General features: G+C 36.8%; 1 protein-coding gene across 1 annotated transcript in view; it reads left to right on the top strand.

Moving 5' to 3' along the window:
* ADAMTSL3 (ADAMTS like 3) overlaps nucleotides 1–23,002 on the top strand; it is a 181,620-nt gene that overhangs the window by 67,079 nt on the left and 91,539 nt on the right. Inside the window, exons 3-4 of the mRNA XM_009984607.2 lie at nucleotides 14,794–14,921; nucleotides 17,317–17,362. Of these exons, the coding sequence (XP_009982909.2) occupies nucleotides 14,794–14,921; nucleotides 17,317–17,362 (174 nt within the window). The remainder of the gene's footprint in view (nucleotides 1–14,793; nucleotides 14,922–17,316; nucleotides 17,363–23,002) is intronic.

Here is a 23,002-nt window from a genome sequence, read left to right as displayed (position 1 = left end):
GGCCCAACACATTTTACGTGGCCATGTACAAATACTGAAAACTGAGTAAAAGAAAGATGAATTTGGATACAGAAGCTGTCATCTATATTAATGATGATTCTTAGTGGTTTATGAGTAGTTTCTAAAGAAAGCTGTTCATCCATGATGACCGAGAGTATGAGGAAAAGATATGTATATGATAGGTGATATTTGTAGTGTGAATAAGGATTTGAGAGTGTGAGTTAATGATCTGAATTGGGCAGGAACAGTTCATCAGCAAGCTTAAAAGCCCCAAAGGAGTAGTTCTTTCTGGGTATGCAATGCATCTGTTTCAAGACAGACCACCTGGGAATGGGTATATATAGCCAGTCTCCAGAAGACAATGGAATTGTCTTGTTTGAATTATCCAAGCTCCTTTATATTAAGTAAGAAACACAAAGTTGGTTTGTGATAAAAGGGTAGAGCAAAACAGTAGTTAGATGATTTGAAGGATTCTGCCTAAAGTGGGAAATGTATTGTGAAATAGTGTGTTTTGGAAGAGAGTTCCCTCTGGCAGGCATAAACCAAGACACATCTGGGAAAGAGCAGAGCTGAGAGATGGACCTTGTCTCCAAGCAAAATATGAGTCATTGCAAGGCCTATGGATTAAAACAGTGGTAGACCCTTCCTTTCCTTTTGTTTTCAGAATCCTGATTGCTTCTTCAGAGTAGCTAAATCTCAGCCCTTCTCCCCTCCCTCAATGTCTGGTATAGATCAAACAGAAAATGGCTCTGGAAGAAACCCTGATCTATTCCTTTGCGCCAAGGCAGGATCGACTTCAAGTATACTTTTCTTGATGGATATTTGCCTAGCTTGTTCTTAAATGTATTAGGTGATCAGGATTGTACAATCTTCTGAAAAACAGCATTTACTTGTTGTAGTTAATTTCCCTTTTTTTCTTTATTCTTATCTAGCTGTTGCTGTGGCTTTGAGCACACAAAGGGGAAAGGAGCATGAGATCACAAGCCAAATTTATTCTTTTACCGTTAGTTATTTGTCATCTCTACAAAGACTGGGAAGCTTATTCTTTATTTTTGAACCAATAAGATGCTGCACAGATAATTTTAATTATTATTAATTATCCCTGGAAAAACCATGGAGGCTAGATGCAGTGCATCAGTGAGGGGAAAAAAAAGTAGGGTGCTGATCTCCCTTTGTGCAACATAAATATAGTAAACTGATTATACTGTGTTCTTTTAATTGACTAATAAATGGTGAGCAAGATCTTTTTTTAAGGGAAAACAAACCTCCATTTTCGTGAGTATATGCTTTCAAAAAAGTAACACCATAAAATGTGGAACATTCAAAAGTGTTCGGAATCTGACAGTGGGTGAACTAGTGCAAAAATCTGTTACCTGTGTATGATGGACTGCATAGCTCATTGGTCACCTAGCTCTCTGGAAAGCTTCACTTAAATTGTTTGGCTTTATGTATTTCAGGGGAAAAAAATGCACAAACAAGTAGGAAGCTGTTTCAGACTTCCAAAATAAATTCATGCCTAGAATACATGAAAAAGCACAAAAGATCCATATCTTTTTCATGCCTAAAAAAGAGCTTCTCTGTACTAAAGATGTTGAAAAAAATACCACTTGGTTAAAATGTATGTGTGGGAAATTGCTTGAAGTTTATTGTTCTCAAGACTCATTTAGCATCAGTGCAAGTATTTCCATGTTTAACATGGGGAGTGAGGAGACTTTTGACGACTAAAATGTGACTGGCAACTCTTTGCACCAAGGGTAAAACAATCATAATTTATCTGACAAATGCAACTTATTTTATGGTGAGAGGGAATCCGTGGCATCTAAGGCACAACTTGGCTTCAATAGATAACCAAGAGCTGATGTTTTTTTCTTTCTCTTGTGTCTAAAAAAAACAGACAGTGTTCTTAAGTGGATCTTTTTTGTGGGTATTTGAAGAAGCGTAATTCTAGACTCCAAGCAAATGCCTACTTTATAGCCAGAACACTGATAAACAGAGGCTGGTAGAAGGAATAAATCTGAGAAAAGTATGTAGGAGTTGTTTTCCCCTCCTTTGATCTTTATCTGCCCATATGTGTAAGAAATCACATCCAGTCTCTAGTTTGGCTGTATCTGACACGGAATTCAGGTGATTCTTGTAGGTCCTATACAAAATCTAGCAAAGTCAGTGAGATGCTTTCCATTGATTTCAATGGCTTTTAAATCAAGCTTTATTTGCTAACTGCCTGACAGTAATATTATGATTAATTTACCAAAGTGTAAAGCAGAGTGAAAAACAAAAAAAGAACTTTGATCAATTTATTTACACAATTTTTCCTTAAATCTAAATGCTAATGTCCTTTCCAATAAGAAAACTCCCAAACAACTCCTCCCTTCTCTAAACCCTTCAAATACAAGCAACCAGGGAATTATATAAATAGATATTCTTACCTTTCCTACAAAAAAATTGGTACGGAAGTCCTATCTTGGAATAAGCTATTCATTAGTTGGCTTGGCAGAAGGAACACAATCCAGATGAATGAGCTGCCAGGAGTATTTTTAGTGGTTTTATATGTTGCCCATTCAAATCTTGGAAAATTTCTTCCGAAAATTGGACAAACTGACCACTCATTTTTATGGGCTTTTGCAAGATCTAAAAGTGAAAAACAACTATTGTATTTAGCATCTGTTAATGTAGGTTTCAGGCTACAGAACTTGAGAAAGTACTGCTGGGAAGCTAATACAATAACTATAAAATATTGGACCGATAATAGGAAATACTGGCACTGAACAGATATGGAAAGTGTCGTGCTAATATTCCATATCCAGGGCTATTACCCTGTGCCGAGTGCTAAAGATACTGTAGTTAAACATACACAGTAGTAGAGATCTGGAATGAAATCAGAGTCAAACTCAAGATAGATGAAACTGTCTTTTTCTACCACGAATACTATTGGTTGTATAATTCTGCCCTTGGAGAATTAGAAAACGGAAACTTGGACACAGGAAAAAAAGCAAGTTATGCTAACATTTTTCCAAATGGAGAAATATATATCCTTACCTCGCATATATAATTAAGCCCTCATCTTCCTTTATTTGAAGTCAGTGGCATTTTTTTTTCTTTTGCTTCTTTGTGAATTGGATCTACCCTTGTGCTGCCATTGTAACTGTTCCCTTGATAAGTTTTTTCTCCCCAAGCTGGAAGCTAGAAAATCAATAAAAGAGAAACTATTCACCAGATATCAAATGAGCTTCAGTGGATTATTTTTTATTTGACTCAAAGTGGAAAGGAATGACAAGAGAATATTACATTTTAATCCCACATAAAATACCTTCCTGGGAAACTGTTCTCTGCACATGGATCTAAATTTTGAAGATCTTTTTCTCAGCAATGCTGTCTTTTTTAACCTGTACAAAAGCAATATCCAAAGTCTGCCCTCAAAAGATGTTTTGGCTTGCAACTTCTGTATATTGAGATACTCTGCAAGATGAGATATAGGCAGAACATTTTGATGTTTATTTTAATTATCTAATAAAAACTTCCTAAAGAATTTGAGTATGTTTTCATGTATGTGAGAAAACACAGCTGGAGGAAGCTTGAGATGACAGAATTGGTATAAGCTGTTGACTGTGAATAACCAGTGATCAAACAAAAGTTATGTGTATGACAGAACAGGGGCAGAAGCAGCTTAGAGACACATTTCACCAGTGCAGGTGCCCACCACAGAAGGTTCACAACATCTCCAAGTCAGGCTACCCTTGTGTAAAGTGAGCTCTCCACAATAATGAATGAAACTGTTCAAGTGCAGGAAATCAGCTGGAGCCAGTGGAGCTGGGCAAACTTAAATATTAAATTTGTCTCTAAGTTAAGCATGAGTAATAAAAAGAAACACTAAAATTACATTTTGATTTTTGGATCTGTTATACTGTTGCTTAATATCACCCGAAGATCAGTTCACGGTTAAATGGGCAAGAACTGTTTTTCAGAGAAAAAAATCATCTTGTTAAATTTGATTTATGCCACAGTAAAGAGGCACCATGATCAGGCTGATGAATTTTAGAGTTACTTTGGGCAGAATTAACTTCAGTCAGACTGCTTCTCAGTTATGGGCTTAATAAGTCTTCTCCTTCAACATATGAATTTAAAACAACTCTACGCAAAGTGGCATCTACTTTAAAAGTCAGGGGTGAGAAATACATCAACGTAAAATAATGTCTTTAAAATTCGAAATTGATAAACTTAATTGTTCTACATTTATAGAAAGGAAAATTAGGATTCTTATAATTTCTGTCAGCTAAAAATGCAGCTTTAATATTTTTCCTTTTGACATTTGTTCTGTTGCCAGGTGTATCTGCTTATGTTCTGTAATCTGCTTTCCATTACTTTTATAGAAATATTACTATTAAAAGTGCTACATATAGTATTAAATAGCAGGGTGAGGCAGGAGACATGGGTCAAATCTCTAGCTCACAAATGAGAAGTTCACATGCCTCCTCTGAGTGATGTGGTATAAATACCTATAACGAAATCATCAAACAGTCTGGCACTACTGATAATCTTGGCATGAAACTGAGCCAGGCAGGAGTGCAATATCCCAATACCCAGGGTTATGAATACTGCAGATTGTGGACAGACAAAATGCACAGGAAAGACTTTTCTATACTGGCTGCTTCTGCTACAGTTTATTCTTCTGTCAGTATTTCCCCTATAAACTCCTTTTATTCATAGGTTTGGCAGTTAGCCATAAAATTTTACTTCTAGCTGGAACTTGGCAGACAATGTCTGAAGTCAGGAAAATTATTTTAAACAAATTTTTGAAATATATGTATTGGGGCTCTCTTAAAAGTTAGAGGTGCAGTCATTTTTTTCTGGGAAAAAGGGATTCATTTCAGTGTTTTTTTTCACTGTAAATCCTCTAAACAAATTCTTAAAAAGGAAATAAGATTGTTATAACTGATTAGAAATAGAAAACATGAATTTTCTTTCAAAACCATGTGCATAGGTGTACTGTATATACATGTCAAGGATTTGTGTATTTTTAGAGTGATTGCTTTTAGGGTATTGCTTTACATTAAATACATATTTTATCATTGTGGTGGGATAAAGCTTTTTTATGATGTTGTAAACTGTAAGGTAAATAGCATGTAACATATAAGTAAGTTTAAATGCCTGTCCTCTCTTTTTATTTACTTCTCTGTAACCTGTCTGTAAGACTTGTACACACGAGTCTTAGCAAATCAACACTTTAACAAATTCAGCATAATACAGTAATGGATAAGGTGGTGGGAAAAAGCAGATACCAGCATGTCCATCTGCACGTTTGACAGTGGCACCAATGTGCTGCTGTGTGATCTTCGGAAGGTGATGGAAACCCTCTGCTTTGTCACAGGCATAACGCTCATCCTTTTATCAATGTTGCTCTTCTCTTTCCACTGCATGAGCTGAAGTGATGCAGTGTTTAACTTTTGAGACCAGTTTTAAAAATTGCATGGTAAAGTATTTAAAAGCACCTTTATTTGGATGTTTGCAAATATATTTAATAAGGTAATTGGAAAAAATAATGGCAGATATGTTTCCCAGAAATTGGAATCTCTTTTTCTATTATGCACCTGAGGAATTTTGCACATTGGACTCTGGCTGACCCATCACACTGTTTATGCTGGATGAGGAACATGTGGTGTGCAGTGTGAAGGTGGAAAAATCCAGTGTATCCAGGTGAAAATTTTGAACAAGCATTCAGTAAAGTGTCCATGAATTCTTACTATTTTTATGGACTCCAGGAAATATATGGAATGTTGTTAGAGCAGATTTATAAGAAGGCCCAGAGATAATTAACGTATCAAAATGTCCTGAAGATTTTCTCCTTCATACTTTGTACCTTATTGTAGATACACATAGCGGAAAGGACAATGTTTGTAGTTGCAAAGTAGGAGATGGAAGAGCCCTGTAAGGGGCAATAAAATTCAACTTTGGGCACTGAGATATCATTCTCAGCTGTGCTACTCCCATAATGCACCTTATCCTCCTTCTTGAGGTGAGGTTCTCATCTGTAAAATTGACATAACTATGTAGCCTTAAAAGCTGCAATCAAAAACTAATATGCGTATTGTATTTGTCATGTGAAAATGAAAATGTTTTCATTACGTCTATTACAAGATTTCTTTGCATAACCAAATGCAAGGACTTTATATTTAATATGTTATTGTGAAGAATGCTGTGTAATTGAATATAATTTAAAAATTATTTTTATACTTACTAAGATATAAGTTTTAAGTTCTTCATTGGGAATGTTAATATAATCAATGCTATTTTAAAAAGGAATATAATGTATCTTATAAAGTTTTTAAAGCATCCCATTCCTTCTCTTTTGCTTATATTAAATTCTGCCTTTATCTCTCTTCCAAGCCCTGGCAAGTGTTTGCCTCAGGCTGGCTACTGAGAAAGTGGGCAGAGTATTGCTTTTTCGGTTGTATTTGCTTTCAGAACCTGTGTGTGTTTCCCAAGGTCTGTGGCTTTTGAGTTGCTTGCCAGCTACACGTGCAAACCTTTAAGTTACAGTTCTCCAGACCACTTAGAAATGGAGGGAACTGGAGTGATGCTAAACATTTTTCAGTGTAGTTTCCATTTCAGGTGGGGCAGATTCAGAGCAATGGATATGTTTTGAGTTCAAATTTCTATATTTCCAGCTACGTATTCACGTGCTTTTAAATCTTGGAGGACAAAGAAGTACTGGAAACTCGGGGAGAAGTTTTTCAGATTCTTCATCTTGGCCAGCTGTCCTGGATAATTGAACCTAAATGCATTAGAGAAGCATGAACTTCTCTCCTGACTCTTTGGATACCATCAAAGTTGATTATTAGCTTTCCTCTTTGTTCTCAGGACCTAAGATTTTCTCTATGCTCTAATACTGGTGAATGTGGAATAATATTTACCATTCTAGATAAGGCCGATACAGGGCTCATATAGCTCTAGTTGGTTGGGCATGAAGGAAAACCAGGGCAATCAAGTCTGGATTGTCAGGTGTGTTGTCAGTTTATTTGTGGGACATGCTTATCAGGGTTTTAAAAAGGATTTCTCTCTTTGCTCAATGTTTATCTGCCAAAATAGTAATTTATGGAATATCACTCAAGAAAACCAGATTGCTGTTGTCCAGGGAAGAGGACAGAGGCAAATAACGTAATTGTAAAAGTCAGTTGCATAATAAAAACATACCTTGGGACTTCAGTGTAGGTCATGAAAACCTGTCAGCAGTGAGTAAAATTAGAATTTGTGTGGAGTTTTTTAAACTCATCTGAACAACGTAGTGAACAACATAGTTAACCCAGAAATTGAGCAATAGCAGCTTAATAGTGCTTTAACTACTTCCCTGATGAGTCCTTTTAGCAGGAACATGTAGGTGCTGTCCCTTAGCTGTTGTTAGATGCAGAAATAACTGTAGGAGTCGAGTATACTAATGCAGTTGCTTTCTGCTTGGAGTTGTTAGGGTGGGAACCACGATTCCTTCTCCATGCCCACAAATTCCATGTTCCCTCTGTTACTGTTCACAAAGAAGGAAGGAGGTGATACAGACTCTTTTCAGAGCCAAAAGCCTCAGCTAGCTCATAGGTGCCAAACAGCCAAGCAACATTTCATCCCTTCCTGGATGCCAAAAGCCTCAAGTATCCCTGCTCCACCTGCCAAAACCTCCAACTTTGTCCTGACAACTCCTGCAGTGCAAGCCTGTGTTGTCAATATGAAATTTTGCAACACACTGACAATGGAAAAATCTGGATGCAGTATAATACTGAAAAACATGCTGGGATTCGCCTTTGGTTTAGTATCGAAATGAATTACGCTGTAAATATTTCCTGTATGTGACTCTCTTGCATGTTTTATTTTCCAAAACTTGAATTTATTCAAAACTGCTGTAGAATCAAAATATATTGCAGAATTCAACACTGAGAACTCTCAAGTATATCTGAGCCCCCAGATGTGTTCTTTCATGTAGCTGAATAAGTCCGTCATTTGCCATTTGGCTCATTTCTTGCTGGTGATTCTCCTGCTCTGTCACTGAGCTTTACCAGTTTGTCTTTCTCAAATGCTCCTTTCCTTGCCAGGCATAGATTCCAGTTTGCAGTTGGTTCCTAGTGCATGGACACACCTGCACAGTGGCAAGGCCAAGTGCAAGAAATGGTTAATGTGACTGAAATAATGTTAGTAACATTAGAACTAATTACTTCTAAACATATGCTTAAAATAACTGTCTCTTCTCCCAGGTGTTTTTATCAGTCCAAAATAATGATGCATTGTTTTTTCTCCAGAATTTTTAAGATACAGAATAATATATAATTTACTTTGGTACATATAAGTAAAAGATTTATTAAACTTAATAACATATACAGTGCACAATTAAGTAATATATAATGCATCCAGCATTACCAGCACTACCTGCAATGGTAGAAATATATCAGGAAATGTCTTGAAATCTGTCATAATGAAACAAGTGGAAGTTTTTCTGCTAAAATCAGGTAATGCAAGGTTCATCAATAATTCTTGTTTGTCTGGAAATAAGTTTTGACTGTTCTTCTATTTAATTGCTGCCACAATTGAAATAGGTTTTCCTAAATCTCTAATCTGCGTTCTACACCTTACTTAGATTGTTCAAAATAGAGGTGTAAATCATTTTCGTATGTGACCTTAACAGGGAAAGAGATTTCTAGTGTAGTTTATCACAAAGCCATAGACATAACAGCCAGAGTTAAAAGTGAAGGATACAGTTCTGAGGCTGGAGAGCGTATCCAGTGATTATCTGCAGGTAAATACTTGTTCTTTCAGTTATGCACTCTGCTCATAGATACAGTCAACAGTGCTATTTGATATGTTTTCCACCAAGTGTAGTGTCTGGAAAGAAGAATCTGGGAAACACATCACAGAGCTACTCAGGCAGGATATTTTCCCTTCAGTGCCATAATTCCTTGCGCTACCTCTGTTTGGAGCTGTTGTAGGTATGAGGGGAAGAAAATGGCATAGTGCAGTGCTGCACATGAAGATTAGTGAACAGCAACATAACCTTCTGCTTTGGAAGACTCTGTAAGTCAGGATAGTGTTAATAGTATTTATGGGTTGTGAGAGTGGGAAGAAGCAATAAAAAGGAAATGCTTCATCTCTGTTCAAAATACCATCAAGGATGAAATTCACTCCTGGGAGAGGGGCCAGTACTGAGGTTTGGGTATTGCTTAATTTAGGCCTTCAGTGGGACTGAAATGGTGTTTACACCCTTCAATAGGTTCTTTCACATGGATGATTTTAATCTGAAGCATCTATATTCTTTATGGAGAAATTTAGTTATATGCAACGTGTTAAATAGCAATATGATATAGCTCTGCCAGTGTAACTCCTTATTGGGATTCTCATTTGGAGTTTGGCACACCTTTTCAAATTAATACAAACTGCTTTGATAAGAGGCCATGACAAAAACCGAAGAGTGCTCACCTAGAGAGCTGCAGTGACATCGAGATAGTAGCAGATACATTGGTAAATACTCCTGCATAACTAAGTCTTTGTGTTATGACAAAGTCTTATTTTGAGAGCCGCATTGCTCTTACCTGTTTGAGTAGATCATTTTATATATCCCTTCAACCTTGGATGTGATCTGCATTGGTAGATACTGCTCAGAGGTTGCGTTGAATCTCTTCTAGAACCTGTCAGAGCTTGGTGCCCTGCTCTGGGGAAGTGCTCAGGGGCACATCACAGGGCAGAATTTGAGGCAGTTTGTGTTGCAATATGTACGTGGGAGAGGGACTGTCACCTGGGGACTCCTGCAGATGAATCTGAGTGTTGGGTCTCTGTTTCTTTCATTGCACTTTCTGTTAAAATAACTCTCGTGTCAAACACTGCGTACTTGGTTTATGTTTGTATTTAAAGAAAAAAATGTATGCTAAAGATTATGGATAAGAAACATTTAAGGTATCAGAGCATTTCTATTGGGAAGCTGAATCTTTGTTACGCTGAATGCTAAACATTTACATATCCAAGCCTTATGTAATGGATGTCTGAATAATAATAAAACTGCATAAACTGACCTTCATTCTCTGGCACCACATCTCCTTTGAAGTCTGCATGACCAAATTCAAGACAATTATGTCATCCTTCATAACAGCCAAACAAAAGTTTGGCCAAATAATCATTTTTCTCCATATAACAGCACTGTGTTTGATTTTGGTAATGTGTGTCAATGTAGCTGTTGTTATTTACTGGGTGTTACAAGTAACAGTAAAAATCCCCTTGTTTTAGATTAATGATCAGCCCTGGTAACATCTGGTTTTCATTTATTTTACCTCAGTGCCCACTTCTGCTATACTGAGTTGCCTTGCAATGTGCTATTCAAAGTAAGTATGGCCTAAAAACACACACACACGCAATATGCAGAACATGGTGTTACAGTATATGCCCATATGTGGCAGAAGCAAAACAGAGCCCTGGATAGAAGAAGGGAAATTGGCACTAATGTTTTCGCCCCTGTCCAAATCTACCAGTGCCACACTTCCAGTAAAATTCTCCACGTACAAGGCTGTCTGTGTCAGCTAAGGGTTGTCAGCAGAGACTCAGTTTGCACATTATTCAGCCTCAGACCTTGAGGAAACCTTGGCATACTGTCATCTCAGTCGTTGAGTCTCTGCCTATGTCACCAAGTGCTTTAAAACTTGTAGTTTATTCTCCCCTATCCACTGATTCAAGTGATCCTAGCCCAGGCCTGTGGGCAGTGACATGCTTATTCTTTTTTTACTTTCAAAATGAATTACAGATTGGGATGGAACATTTTGAAACTACCTTTATCATATAAAACTGGATTAATTTTTGCAGAGAACATTGTATAGATTCTCAAATACTGCTTTGAATGCAGTACTTGCATCTAACTCTGCATTCATATGTGATGCTTTTGGAAAGGATACAACTCCTGCTGATATAGCTGGATCAGTGGAAGTGTGATGTGTTTTGCCATGTAGTTGTACGTAAAGAGCAGCAAATCATCTAGGTTGTGTTTATAGCTGTTTTAAATTATTTTATCTGGATTCTCTACAGCACTTGTGGCTTCGCTTGATCGTGTTACATCATGGGTGCACACGTGCAGGTACATGCACACATTTGTGTACGTGTAGGTACACACATACCTTCATAATGAATATGCTTAATGTATGTGTGGTACTTCATCTGTTGCAAAAATTAAACTGCTAAAGGAAAAACACTTGCATTCTGAGTGTTAGAATTATGACTGAAGACAATAAAAACATGAAAAATTGAAGTTAAGAAGCAAATCATGAATGCAGTCCTGAGCTACAATAATATCTTTTTGTGCCCACTTGCAATTAACTCTTGATTTAATTCCTAAATGAGCTTCTAGTGCTTTGTTGGTTTAAATCATGATGTTGAGGATCTTTTCTTTATTTTACTTCAATTTGGTACTGTAGTGTAGACAAATGTAATACATAGAGTTTATGAAACCAGACAGCTAGTAAATCAATATTATTTTGCTAGTAAATTATTAAGCCAGTGCAAGCTGCTTTTAACTCTTTCCCATGGGACAAAGAGTTTGAACTAGCTGGAGTTTAAATCAACACTGTGGGCACTGAATTAGTCAATGATTCTGCAGAAGGCTTTGTTGGCATAAACTTCTGCTTTGATCATCCTAGTATTTACAGCTTTTTAATTAGATACAGTTTAGAACAATGGCTTTTATCAAAGCAGTTTGGTAAGTGAACAACTGGACATTGTTTGGGGCTTTAGATGACATTCTGTCTGTTAATATCATGTGGCTGGTTTTAATACAATGATGAAGCTAGGATTATTTTAGGCATTGTCACTGCTTTGTCAAAACAAACTAGCTATTCTGAAAGAGAGAGTGACATGTATTGCTTTTTTAATATCATAAGTTTAATAATTTCTCAACGTATTAAAAAACGATCATTTGCCTTAGGATTACAGAGGACAAACTTTAATTTTACACTCATAAGTTTGAAAGGAGTGACTCTTTTGTTCATCTTGACTTATTTTCACGTGCTGAGTGATTTGTTGGGAAGTGCTGAGCTCCTTTTTGTTCAAGATTGAAAGCAGTTCGTTCCATTTTCAGTGTCAGACATTTTAGAGTTGGCGTCTGATGTAAAGTAAACCCAAGGCAAGCGTGAAAATTCCTTGGGGATCTTGGCAGAGCAGGGTTCTATCGTTTCTGGAATGGTAGATTGGCCTAAGTATGCTTTTAAAGCTTTATAGTGAGTGTTTGTAAAATTCGTAAACTTAGGGGAGCAAGACACTTAAGGAGCCACTGATGTGTTTAGATGAACTTCTGCAGTTTATTGTTCAAATGAAGATAGCTTATCCTCTAATTAACAATGGTTTTTTTTTGACCAGCTTAAGTTTTTTGAGGAAGGGATGGAAAAGTTTGGAAATTGTCGACGTTTCTGTTAGCCATTTAACTATGGAGAGTAGTGCTATTATAGTAAATGTGTTTTAATGCCTTTAAAATGTGTTTGAGTAGTCCTTAGTTCCAGTTAAGTGTAGCTAAGTTTAACTATTTGCCATTTTGGTTTCTAAAATGATGCTTGTTCAACAGTTATACTTACAACTGGGGTGTGAACACACGCTAGGTGTAACAGCTCATTCACAGAAACGGGCCAGTTTACTCAAGTTCTGTGATCATGTATTTATATTTTTTTCTATAATATTTAGGAGAAAATCTTTTTCTACACAGCATGGTATAGTGTCATATTCCTTGTGTGGTACTATTTTGAAAACAGCTTTGTTTTTATTGTTTACCATTTTCATTTCAAGCTTGGTAGGCTTTTATCTGAGTCAACTTTCTTCATGGCTGAAGATGAGCCGACTTTATCTGTACGTTTGAATTTAAAGAGAGTTGCATATTTTTTTCTCCTTGTACCATAAGATTTGAATTATACATCGCTCGCTTTCTAAGCACTTTTGTGAGGCATTTTGGAAGAAAACAGGACTGAATCTTGCTCTCATGAGCTTACTTAAGTTATTTCTTAGTAATCTGTATTTTCTCTAAACCGTGTTCGTCTGGTTTAGTATTAGGACACATACTAATTTCTTGCACTTCTCTGGATCTAGTCGCTCGTGTAAATCTTTTTAGCGCTTTAAGCATCTTTTTTTTTATTGGTACTTATTAAGACTTGAATGTTTACTTGGACACAGTTTATTTAGTATTTTTTTTATCTATTTGCCTTATCTTATTTGCCTACATGTAGCCCTTTGGTTGGTGTTTGCGTGCTTGTTTTCTGGGAGGAAGAGTAAAGATTCTGAAAACACCATGTGATTATGTTGTGCCTTCTTATGCTGTCAAAAATAAAATAGTAGTGTGAATGTAGTGCCTTTGTTTGTCTGAGATCTGCTTGGATGCCCGCTGAAGTCAATGGGAATAAAAAATTGGCTGTATAAATAGTTGTTTTAGTAAAGCTTGGATGATCTCTTCATGTTCTCTCATTTGCAATTGTATTGAGTCAGAGTAAATATCGGTTGATGTTCTCTGTCACTTGAGATAAATGACTCATGGCCTCGTTTTTATCCATGATAGGACTTTCATTCATAATGACGTTAATAGCTGTTACATTATTATGTTTGCAGTAGTTCACGTGCAAATTTTATCACCGTGGTGAGAGAAATTGGTGTTTTCATCTCATTCTTTGTGTAGCTTAGGGTTCCAAAAATCTGAATTTCTTTATGATAGGCCCATCATATACGTGACAGTTCTCAGGGAACCATTATGTTTGATGTTTTGTTACAGAAATCTGTCCGTGTTTTTTAAAGAGAGAAATTTTAAAGGTTGCAGAGATAGAAAAATGAAAGTAGGATGTAAATGGAACAGTTGCTGAATGATTGTAGTGAAGTCAAAGAAATGTTTGGATGAATCCTGAACTTGATTTTTCTATGTTTTCTTCATCAAGAAAATCATAAACAAAAAAGAAGTATTCTCTTAAAGCAGAACGCTATTGAATAATTTAATTCATATTACTTTTTAATACTAAACTGCTGTGTAAAGCTTCCATGTTCTAAAATCTTTTGAGAATTTTCTCTGGGAAATTTCAGTTTTCTTAAACTGGATACAATGCAAGTGAAGAATGACATTTTTAAGGGGTCAAGCCGAATTTGGGGTTTTGTCACAAATTTCCAGTTTTTATATTTGTGGTTCTGTTAACAATGTTTTTGAGGCCTGTGTAAGTGAATTTAAGCTTAAATCAGTGTTCAATTGCTGTAGCCTAAAAATCACTATTTAAACATTTTTCCTGATCTCTTCCTCAAATTAGTAACACTTTTTGTCACAAAGCTGTATTCTTGTTTGTTTTTTTTTTTTTTTCCCTGATTGCAATTCTGGGTATGCAGTTTACAAAAGATTTAGGTGTTTAACTTCTGCACTGTCCATGAGTGCAGGCACAATTGAGGAGGTAAAGAGATTTTAGTCCTCTCATTAGTCCTGAATAGAAAACTCCTTTGGTCAGGATTTTGGAAATCCCAGCTGCCTGCTCAGAGCGTGATGCCTGGTCTGGCTGCTTGAGATCAATTGTGTAGTTCCTACATATGTTGGGAATGACAGTGTGTTTCGACATAGCAGTCTTTCAGCAGAAGACAAGACACCAAATACACTGGATCTTCAAAGACTCTGCTTCCTTTCCTATGCAATTATTATATATTAAATTAGTAATTAAATTTGAGATACTATAAATAAGCAGGAAAGTAATATACTCAGCACTACTAATGCCAAGCAGTAAAACATGTACCAAATCAATTCATGCAGGTTTTTTTCTCCTCTTCATCCTCCGTTTTTTTTAGACCTCCAGAATTACCCGCTCTGATGAAGATAAGGAAGGTTCCTGGGATGCCTGGGGGGCCTGGAGTGATTGCTCACGGACCTGTGGTGGGGGAGCCTCCTACTCGCTGAGGAGATGTTTAAATGGCAGGTAAGCGACGTGCTTAGGTGCGTGTATTCTTCTGCAGCTCTACCCTATTTCCCCGTCCTCTGATGGGTCTACAGAGAAGCACTGTCGCATCTGTTTCTGGAGACAAGTGCTGTGTACAGATCAAGTGTTACGAAACTCTGCTTTTAATATATTTTTGTAATATATTAGATAAATATCTCAGCCTTCAACTCTGATAGAACTTCAGCATGCTATTAGATATGGTTGTGGAATAACAAGAATGATTTATTTAGTACAGTCCAATACTAAGAGAAATCCCTGTCACCATAACATAAAGCAAATGGTGAGTTACCTGCATACAAATTAGTCTGCCCTTGAACATCACTTGAAAATAATGTTCAAGTTCAGGCTCCTCCATGTCTTTCCTGTAGTAAAATAGAAGTGATTTACTCCACGTATAGATGTATCAAATGTTGCTTTCTGTTAGGAAACTCTTCCTCTGCCAGTTCTTTCCATGCAGTGGTCCTGGTGGCCACATGTTTTCATGGATAAGCCTCAGTGTAGCTTGAAGAGAACAGTCAATGTGGTGAAAACAATTTACCTCAGCAGTAAAGCTGAAATAATGTAAGACTTGTTGCGACAATCCTAAAAATATGAGTAATGCAATAGGCCTGTAGTCAGGCAAGAAGAGATCCCAACCAGCTTAGAAGCATCTGTGCTGGCCTCCATATTTACTTGCTTTAGTGTAATTATTCTTAAACATTTTTAAAACTGCTGAGTATGTTTCAAATTCTATTTTGTAGAGTTTTTTAAGTTAAATGCAATGTTGCTCAGGAAGTCAATTTTTCTTAAAGAAGGCTCGTAGTGTGATGCACTAGTTAAGTGCAAACTACATGAAACACACAAGTAAAGATGATTGATTAAAACACTGCCTGATTCTTTTAGTGCAAAACACACAAAGATCTTTGAAAAAAGTAATATTTCCAGCAAGAAGCTGTGATATTCTAGCAGTGTGTTAGAGACTGTGAAATGAGCTCAGTAAATTGTAGCAATATAAATTCTGCTGTGGTTTTATTAATATTTTTAATGTGTTCCTCTGGGAAAAACATGTGTTTTCCATACCTTGACAAATGTGTAGTTTAATTTCTTTTTTTCTGTGTTTTATTGTTGTTGTAATGTCCAGGAAATGCACAGTTGTGAAACAAAGTTTTCGCATTTGTGTGTATCATAAATATGTTTAACTTGCCCGTTGTGATGCAGTCATTCTTGCAAAAAATTTGAAATTTGAGATGTAATATTTTGAGCTTGGAGAGTTTTACCTTCAGCCGAGCTGGTTGAACTCTTGCTCCGGGCATCCATTGCTTTTTCCTTTCCAAATGGTGTTTTTCAATCTCACACATACTAAAGATTTTTTTAATATTTGCAATCAATTTGCATGCAAAAAGTAGAAAATTCAGTCCAAGAACTGTAGATTACTGGCCATACATTCATGTATTCTTTAATGTAAGGCAGGCCTTTCTAGTATGAAGGGGTTATTCCGAAACACTATTCCGGAGTTTAGAGACATCACTAACTATAATTTCCTGTCAAGTAATTTGAAATACGTTTTCAGTTCTTTCAAGGGTTTGATTTTGCCATTCTTAAGAAGTTCTTACCCAGAACAAAAGTGCCAGTCAGTTATTAATAAAAGTTTGGCAAACTGTGTCTCTAAAAAAAGTGTGAAACTGCACACCACTGTATTTATGAGACCACAATAAATAATCATGACTTCATTATGTGCCCGTTATTTCAGCTACTAACAACACACTTTGCTGAGAGTCGGAATTGCCTGGATTTCAGGATTCACATGCATTGAGCACCTTAGAAGCGCATGCAATCCATGAGAATTATATTTCATTTAAAATTATGAATTCTGCTCATGCAGCTTTGAGTTAGTAAAATGACATGTTGTTCTTCCAAACTTTTGCGTTGGTCTTTGAGAGAAAGGAAAAGCTTGAGGCTGTTTTTTCTTTCCTAAACAAAATAGGAGGAAGGAAAATTAATGCTCATTATCCCTATGCTTGATTAAAGCATTTCTTAGATATTCTGATTGTCTTCCTCTGGGTTACATCCCGTGGATTAGAAGTAGCTGTGATGAAGTCAGCGTAGATGAGGCTTAGGGGTGCCTTGTGAAGTCTTTTTCTCAAAATAAATGTGTTTTTCATAAGGTTTGCAGTAAATTTGGCTAACATGGAACGCCACATGTTTTTTGCTGAAGAGAGACAACAGTGTAACCTGTTGAGTCCCCTGATGCCCTTCGTATTAAACCTTGTATTTTAAGTCCAAATTATAGTAGGGCAGTAGCAATAAAAGTCCAATTTTCAATAGAATAGCTGTAAAACAGGCAGGGTTGTGTTTTGCTGTTATGCAGTGTAACCATTTTTACTCTATTTTTCAGGAACTGTGAAGGTCGAAATATTCGATACAAAACCTGCAGTAGTAATGTGAGTCTGGCCTTTAATCCTATTTTACAGCTTCTTTCACTTATTCAAACAATGTGTTAAAGTGTAAGAAATGCTGCTTCTTGTTTAAAACCTTATGGTGCATAATTTTCTTCCATCATTACTACATTTTTTTAAAGATTTCAGTCTGCATGACACCATGAGGTCTCGAATTTAGGCTTCCCAAATGGACATTTGCTTTTGAAATTATAGTGCCAATTGTGATTCAGAACGTTCTATACCATTTATTAGGAAAGTTGCACGTTTTGGAGGATTAGCAAATCAGTTCTCATCTTAAACTAGCAAGTGCGTTTCCTGGGGGTGCTGTCTTTCAGTGAAGCATTAAACTGAGTTCCTGATCCTTTGTGATCATTAATGATACAGTGGCACTCTTCACGTAAGCAAAGAGGTTAACTGCCTGTGTCCCTTTCAAATCTTAAATTGGATAATTACTACTTATATTCCTCTGTTTGCCTAGGTCCAGATCTTTATATTTTTATATGTAAAAGCATGTACATTTAAGTACACTGGCACAGACGATTTCCATGACTGAACGTAAAACTGGAGATTCGACTATTCAGTTGCTGTTACTGTGATGCAATCGCATTTTATTTTTACAGACACGTTTTATGAAAACCAGTCACATACAGCACACTTCATGAGTTGTGCTCAACTGGTTTGTAGTGATGCTTTGTGCTGTTTAAACAGCTGCTGCCTCTCACCCCAGATGCTGTAGTTTGTTCAAGGTGGGCAGCTTGTGCAGGACTTTGTGATGCCGCTGATCAACAGACCACATGTACAAACGCAATAATTCAGGATGGTTTATGCTCAGCACTCACCCCTTGCACGAGTTACCTTACAGTACAAGGTGACATTCATACGATCCTATTCCAGAAAAGGGAGAAGGTAGATAAGTAAATAAAGAAAAAGCATCTTCCTCGCCCACAACCTCCCCTCACCCCCGTAGTACATTGGATTAAACTGCTTCTGGGAGAAAAGTGGCAATTTTCACGCAAATACCCCTTGAAAGGTGCAGTGTGCAGTTCCCTTGGGTTGAATTATACCCAGGCAAGAGCAGGTGATACTCATGTCATTGCCAACCCTGTGATTTCTGCCAGCAGCAGGCAGCTGTGAAGTATGACATGTTCTCCTTAGGAGGCCTGACACTGGAAGTTGCCCAGTAAATATGTTGAATCAGTGTATCTCCTGGGAGAATTGGCCATTCCCACTCTCCAGCTTGCCACACCTACAGCTTCTTGTGTGCCAGTTGGCTTCTCCCCTGCTCAAGAACAAGGCTTGCTAGCACCTTGAATTGCTCTAACACTCCGCTTCTCAGCATTGGATGGATTTTCCACCACAGCGGCTCACAGCCTAAGTTTCTGCTGGCAGAAACTAGTGGAAGTGATTAATGAATCAGGCCCAGCACATGCAAAAATCAGATTTGTGGAGTAAAATCTGTTTGCTACATTCCTTATCTAGATAGCTATTTGTATGCGTTGTATACAGTCATATACCTCTGATCCTGTGCACTGCAGCTTCCTGTGCGACAGTGCAACCAAGTCAGCGAAGCATACCTTCCTCCAGTGAGAGGAGGAGAAAACTACCAAGTGTACAGAAAAAGGAGACAGATGAGATCAGTTTGGGCATATTTTCGCCTCTAAGCAGAGGTCTACGTGCTTTTAGGATATGTGAGAGCAATTGGTGGACACTGCTCATTTTAAGGATTACGCAGTAAAAATCTGATGGAAATGAAGGCACTCTATGCTTCACCATAGAGAAAATTGAGATGATTACCATTTCCTTTCTGAACTTCCAGGGAGTTTTTCTGAAGTCACAGGAGCCTGTTTTTTAACTTTAGGACTTTCTTTAAAGTGATAAGTGGCAAGCATCTTGTATATGAATCTGTTCGAATTTATGATGATTCGAATGTTAATTTCCAGACAGGAAGCTGCCTTTACAGTTCTGCTTTTGGGGCATGTCTGAAAGTGATCAGGTTTCCATTTCAGTTCAGATACAGCCAGAATCTCTCAGGAATGGTTTTTCCTAGGTTATGGATCTGATAATGGGAGAACTCCTGAGAAAAATATATGTCATGAGATTTCCACTGTTAATACAGTTGATCTTTGAATTTGGCGTCACTGAATTCAAACCAGGTATTAGACCTGACTTAACCTCGAAATAGGAGCTTACACCTAGTGCAGACTTGGGACTACTAGGCCAGTTTTATTTCAAATGATACAATTTTCTCCAAAGCATTATTTCTAATGAGTGCTTCTCACTTCAGGAGTAAAATTTTAGTTTGAAAATTAAGAGTGTAAACTAGCTTCTTTCCATATTAGTAGGTATTATTGTTAACCACATGAGACATTCAGTATATATATGCTGTGTAAAATTGTCTGCAAATGTAATTTTGCTACATGATACATTACACCACTAACATCTATATTGGAGAGTACAAATGAAGCACAACTTAATACGTGTGTCATTCTAATGAAAAGAACAAGAATCATTTTACCAGAAAATTGGTTTCATCTGGATTCGTAATAGAATAGTAGTAAGTTCATTGAACTCAAGCATAGTTCCAGAGTAATATTAGTGATATTTCAATCAAAAAATTAATTCAAGGTCTTAGCAACAACATAATTGCTGAGAGTATTAAGGCATATGTATAGCCTGCTTATCTTTCTATCACAACTGAGATGCCAGGTGCATGATTTCCTAAAACTGCAGATTTTCTTATAGCAACTTTAAAGAAATACACTATATAAACTATTCATTATATGCTGTTCAATGAGATTTTCAGTCTTTTTTAACCTCTCTTCTTTTATGTTTCCATTTTTGTATATACTGTTACATTCTAATGCTATGATGTGCACTATATGGAAGTGTTTAAGATAATCCTTTAGGGTCCTATTCATAGAACAAGTTATTTGGGCCATTTCCCCATAAATTTCACATTCTTATGTGCCAAAAAGTCACTTATACATTTGCCAGAGTGACTCTTCTACAGTAAGAAAAAACACTATTTTGTAACTGATTTGCCGATGTTTCATTCCCTTATAAACTTATATTATATGCAGATAATGCTTGCCCTTGTTCAACATATTAATCGAATTATCATCCCAGCATCCACTTCTTCAACTCATTTATTATACTTAGAAATGAACTGTGTCTACTTCAGTCTATAATATTTCACCTTGAGTTGCAGAGTTTCTCTCTAATCTGTTCATTTATTTTATATTTATAATTCTGATGCACCCTATGGCTCTCATGGCTATGGTTTCTAGCTCGAGTATCTTGATTTTACTAAGAAGTGGCCTGAAAATTGCATAGGAAAAGCAAAGAACCTGAAGCTAATTTCAAAAAGAAAACAAAACAATGACTTCATCTGTTTTGGCTGGGTTTCAACAAAATGAGATTCAAAGAATAAAACTAGACAAAGGGCTAGACTTTCTTTGGTGTCATCATTTTTACTGGGAATTTTCTTGCCTTCTCTTTTGTGCTTTTTTCAGCGGAGTAATTGTTGGCAGGAGTCACAGGGTCTGATGCAACCTTCATATTTTGTACATGAACATTGCCTGCTAAGATACAGATTTCCCAGGTTAGCTTTGTTTTCAAAGGCTAAGAATGCTCACTGCCAGAACTAAAACGATACATTTCATAAGAAGCCAGCCCTCAAACGCAGTAGTTTTTAATCATCTGTCACAAAAAGAATGGGAGCGTATACATATACATATTTTTAACCTGCATGGTAGTCATGTCTGAAGTATCTTTTTCAGATCTGTCTACTAAAATGTTCATAAGTCATGTCATAAATACACTTCATTCCACTAGAAGATCTGCATGTGATTATTTTGCCAACATTTTCATGTATTAGACCTCATAGATATGTCTTCAGCTCTTTATAAAGTGTATGAACCTATGAACGGCCTGGCTCTGGTTCAGCGGATTGAGTGTAAGAGAAAAAGCTATTGCTGAAATTAGGAAATCTGAAAAATCCTGAAATTAGTAGCAAAACTATTTAACAAACAAGAAAAAAATGTAGAATACACCCTTGCATACCTCTCCCACATTTTGCCCCCACCCTTTTCCTTTCTATTTTTTTTAAACTCCCATTCACGTTTCTGACTCACTCCAATGGAATTAACCTGAAGTATACAAGTTGTCTTGTTGTCTTGATTACATTCCTTTCTGTGCTTAGTTGTCTTTCTACTTAGATTATAAACTCCTTTATACAAATACTTATTGTTGCCAGGAAAACAGGGGTCTGAACTTGGTTGCCATCCAAATTCTGATATAATGCAAATGATAATAATTTCAGCCCTTTGATATCCCTTTGTGATGCTCTTTTTATGCTCCTGCTTTTGAACACAGCTCAAACATAAAGCAGGTGGAGCTGGCATATGAATCAGGCTGCCAGGATCGTTTTGTGTTTTCTGAAGATGCCGAAAGAGAATAGGGAGATGAGAATTCGCTTGCTCTCAAGCTGCCAGGAATCGAGTGGAAGGAAGGAGCTGCATTGTGTTCAATCAATGAGAAACATACAGTAACCATGGGTTGACATCCTGACATTGTGGTGTTTGTGTCTTGGCATTGCATCAACACCAAGTGATACGGAGTTGTAACAACAGCCTGTCAAAACTCAGCCTAAGGCGGTCGCTCTGCCTGTTTTACAGATAGCTCTTTAATTCTTTGGGATGAAAATGTAGCTGTGCATGGCCGAATAACGCTACTCCAAAATATTGCTTCTAACTTTACCTGAATCTAACTTCCACTTATTTTTATCCTTAGCTACTCCTCTATTTGCAAGGGTGGAAGGGAACCATATGGTATCCATATGAACTCTGAAGTCCTCTCTGCTTTTTAGACTTGCTATTGTGGAAAATGAGAGGTGACAGATAAGTCAGAGCCAAATTCTGCTCTCATTTACACCAGTGCAAACTTGGTGAATTTCTTGGGAGTGACACGGCAGTAAATAAGGGTGGTTTGTAACAGTATTTGCTTGATGTTTTCAGAAGCTCTCACTTGTGGGATTTTGCAGAGGTAAAACTCTCAAAGAATTACAGTGACTGTAATTTCTCCTTGTCTTCTTTCATCATTTTATAGTTTTTTTAAAAAAAAAAATGACTCAAACTAGAATTAAAAATAATACAAAATATATTAGCATCATTCTCAGTCATTCTTACTGTAAGGTGTAGCACTGATCAGAGTTGAAAAATGTTGCTGGGAATGCTCAGTGAATTGCCTGGTGCTCAGTTGCAAAATCCCACTTGTTGATCAGTAGAGAGAATACTGATTTTAGAAGTATTTTATGCAGACTACAAATAAATCAGAGACATTTCTAGGTTGCTGTTTTCTATCGTGAAAAAAAAAAATCTAAGGCATTGACAAAGTGTTAAGCCAATGAGCAGTGTCAAATCATCTAGATTCATGTGAGCACAGTGGTGTCCGGACAACGTTATTGAGGGCATTGAACTGGAATTCGAACCTTTCTCTTCTATGTTTGAATCTCCAGTACTGTATAAGGCACTTAGAATTTCATTACCTTTTTTCAGGGAAGGTTCAGTTCACTGATAAGGTTGAAGCTGTGTTTAGAATTAGTATTGTTAACTAGTACTTATTACTAAGTTCCATGAGTTCAGC

This window comes from Tauraco erythrolophus, chromosome 14 (assembly GCF_009769465.1).
Source record: "Tauraco erythrolophus isolate bTauEry1 chromosome 14, bTauEry1.pri, whole genome shotgun sequence".
NCBI lineage: Eukaryota > Metazoa > Chordata > Aves > Musophagiformes > Musophagidae > Tauraco > Tauraco erythrolophus.
The sequence above is the reverse complement of the archived record's forward strand: the minus strand, read 5'-3'. Positions and strand labels throughout refer to the sequence as shown.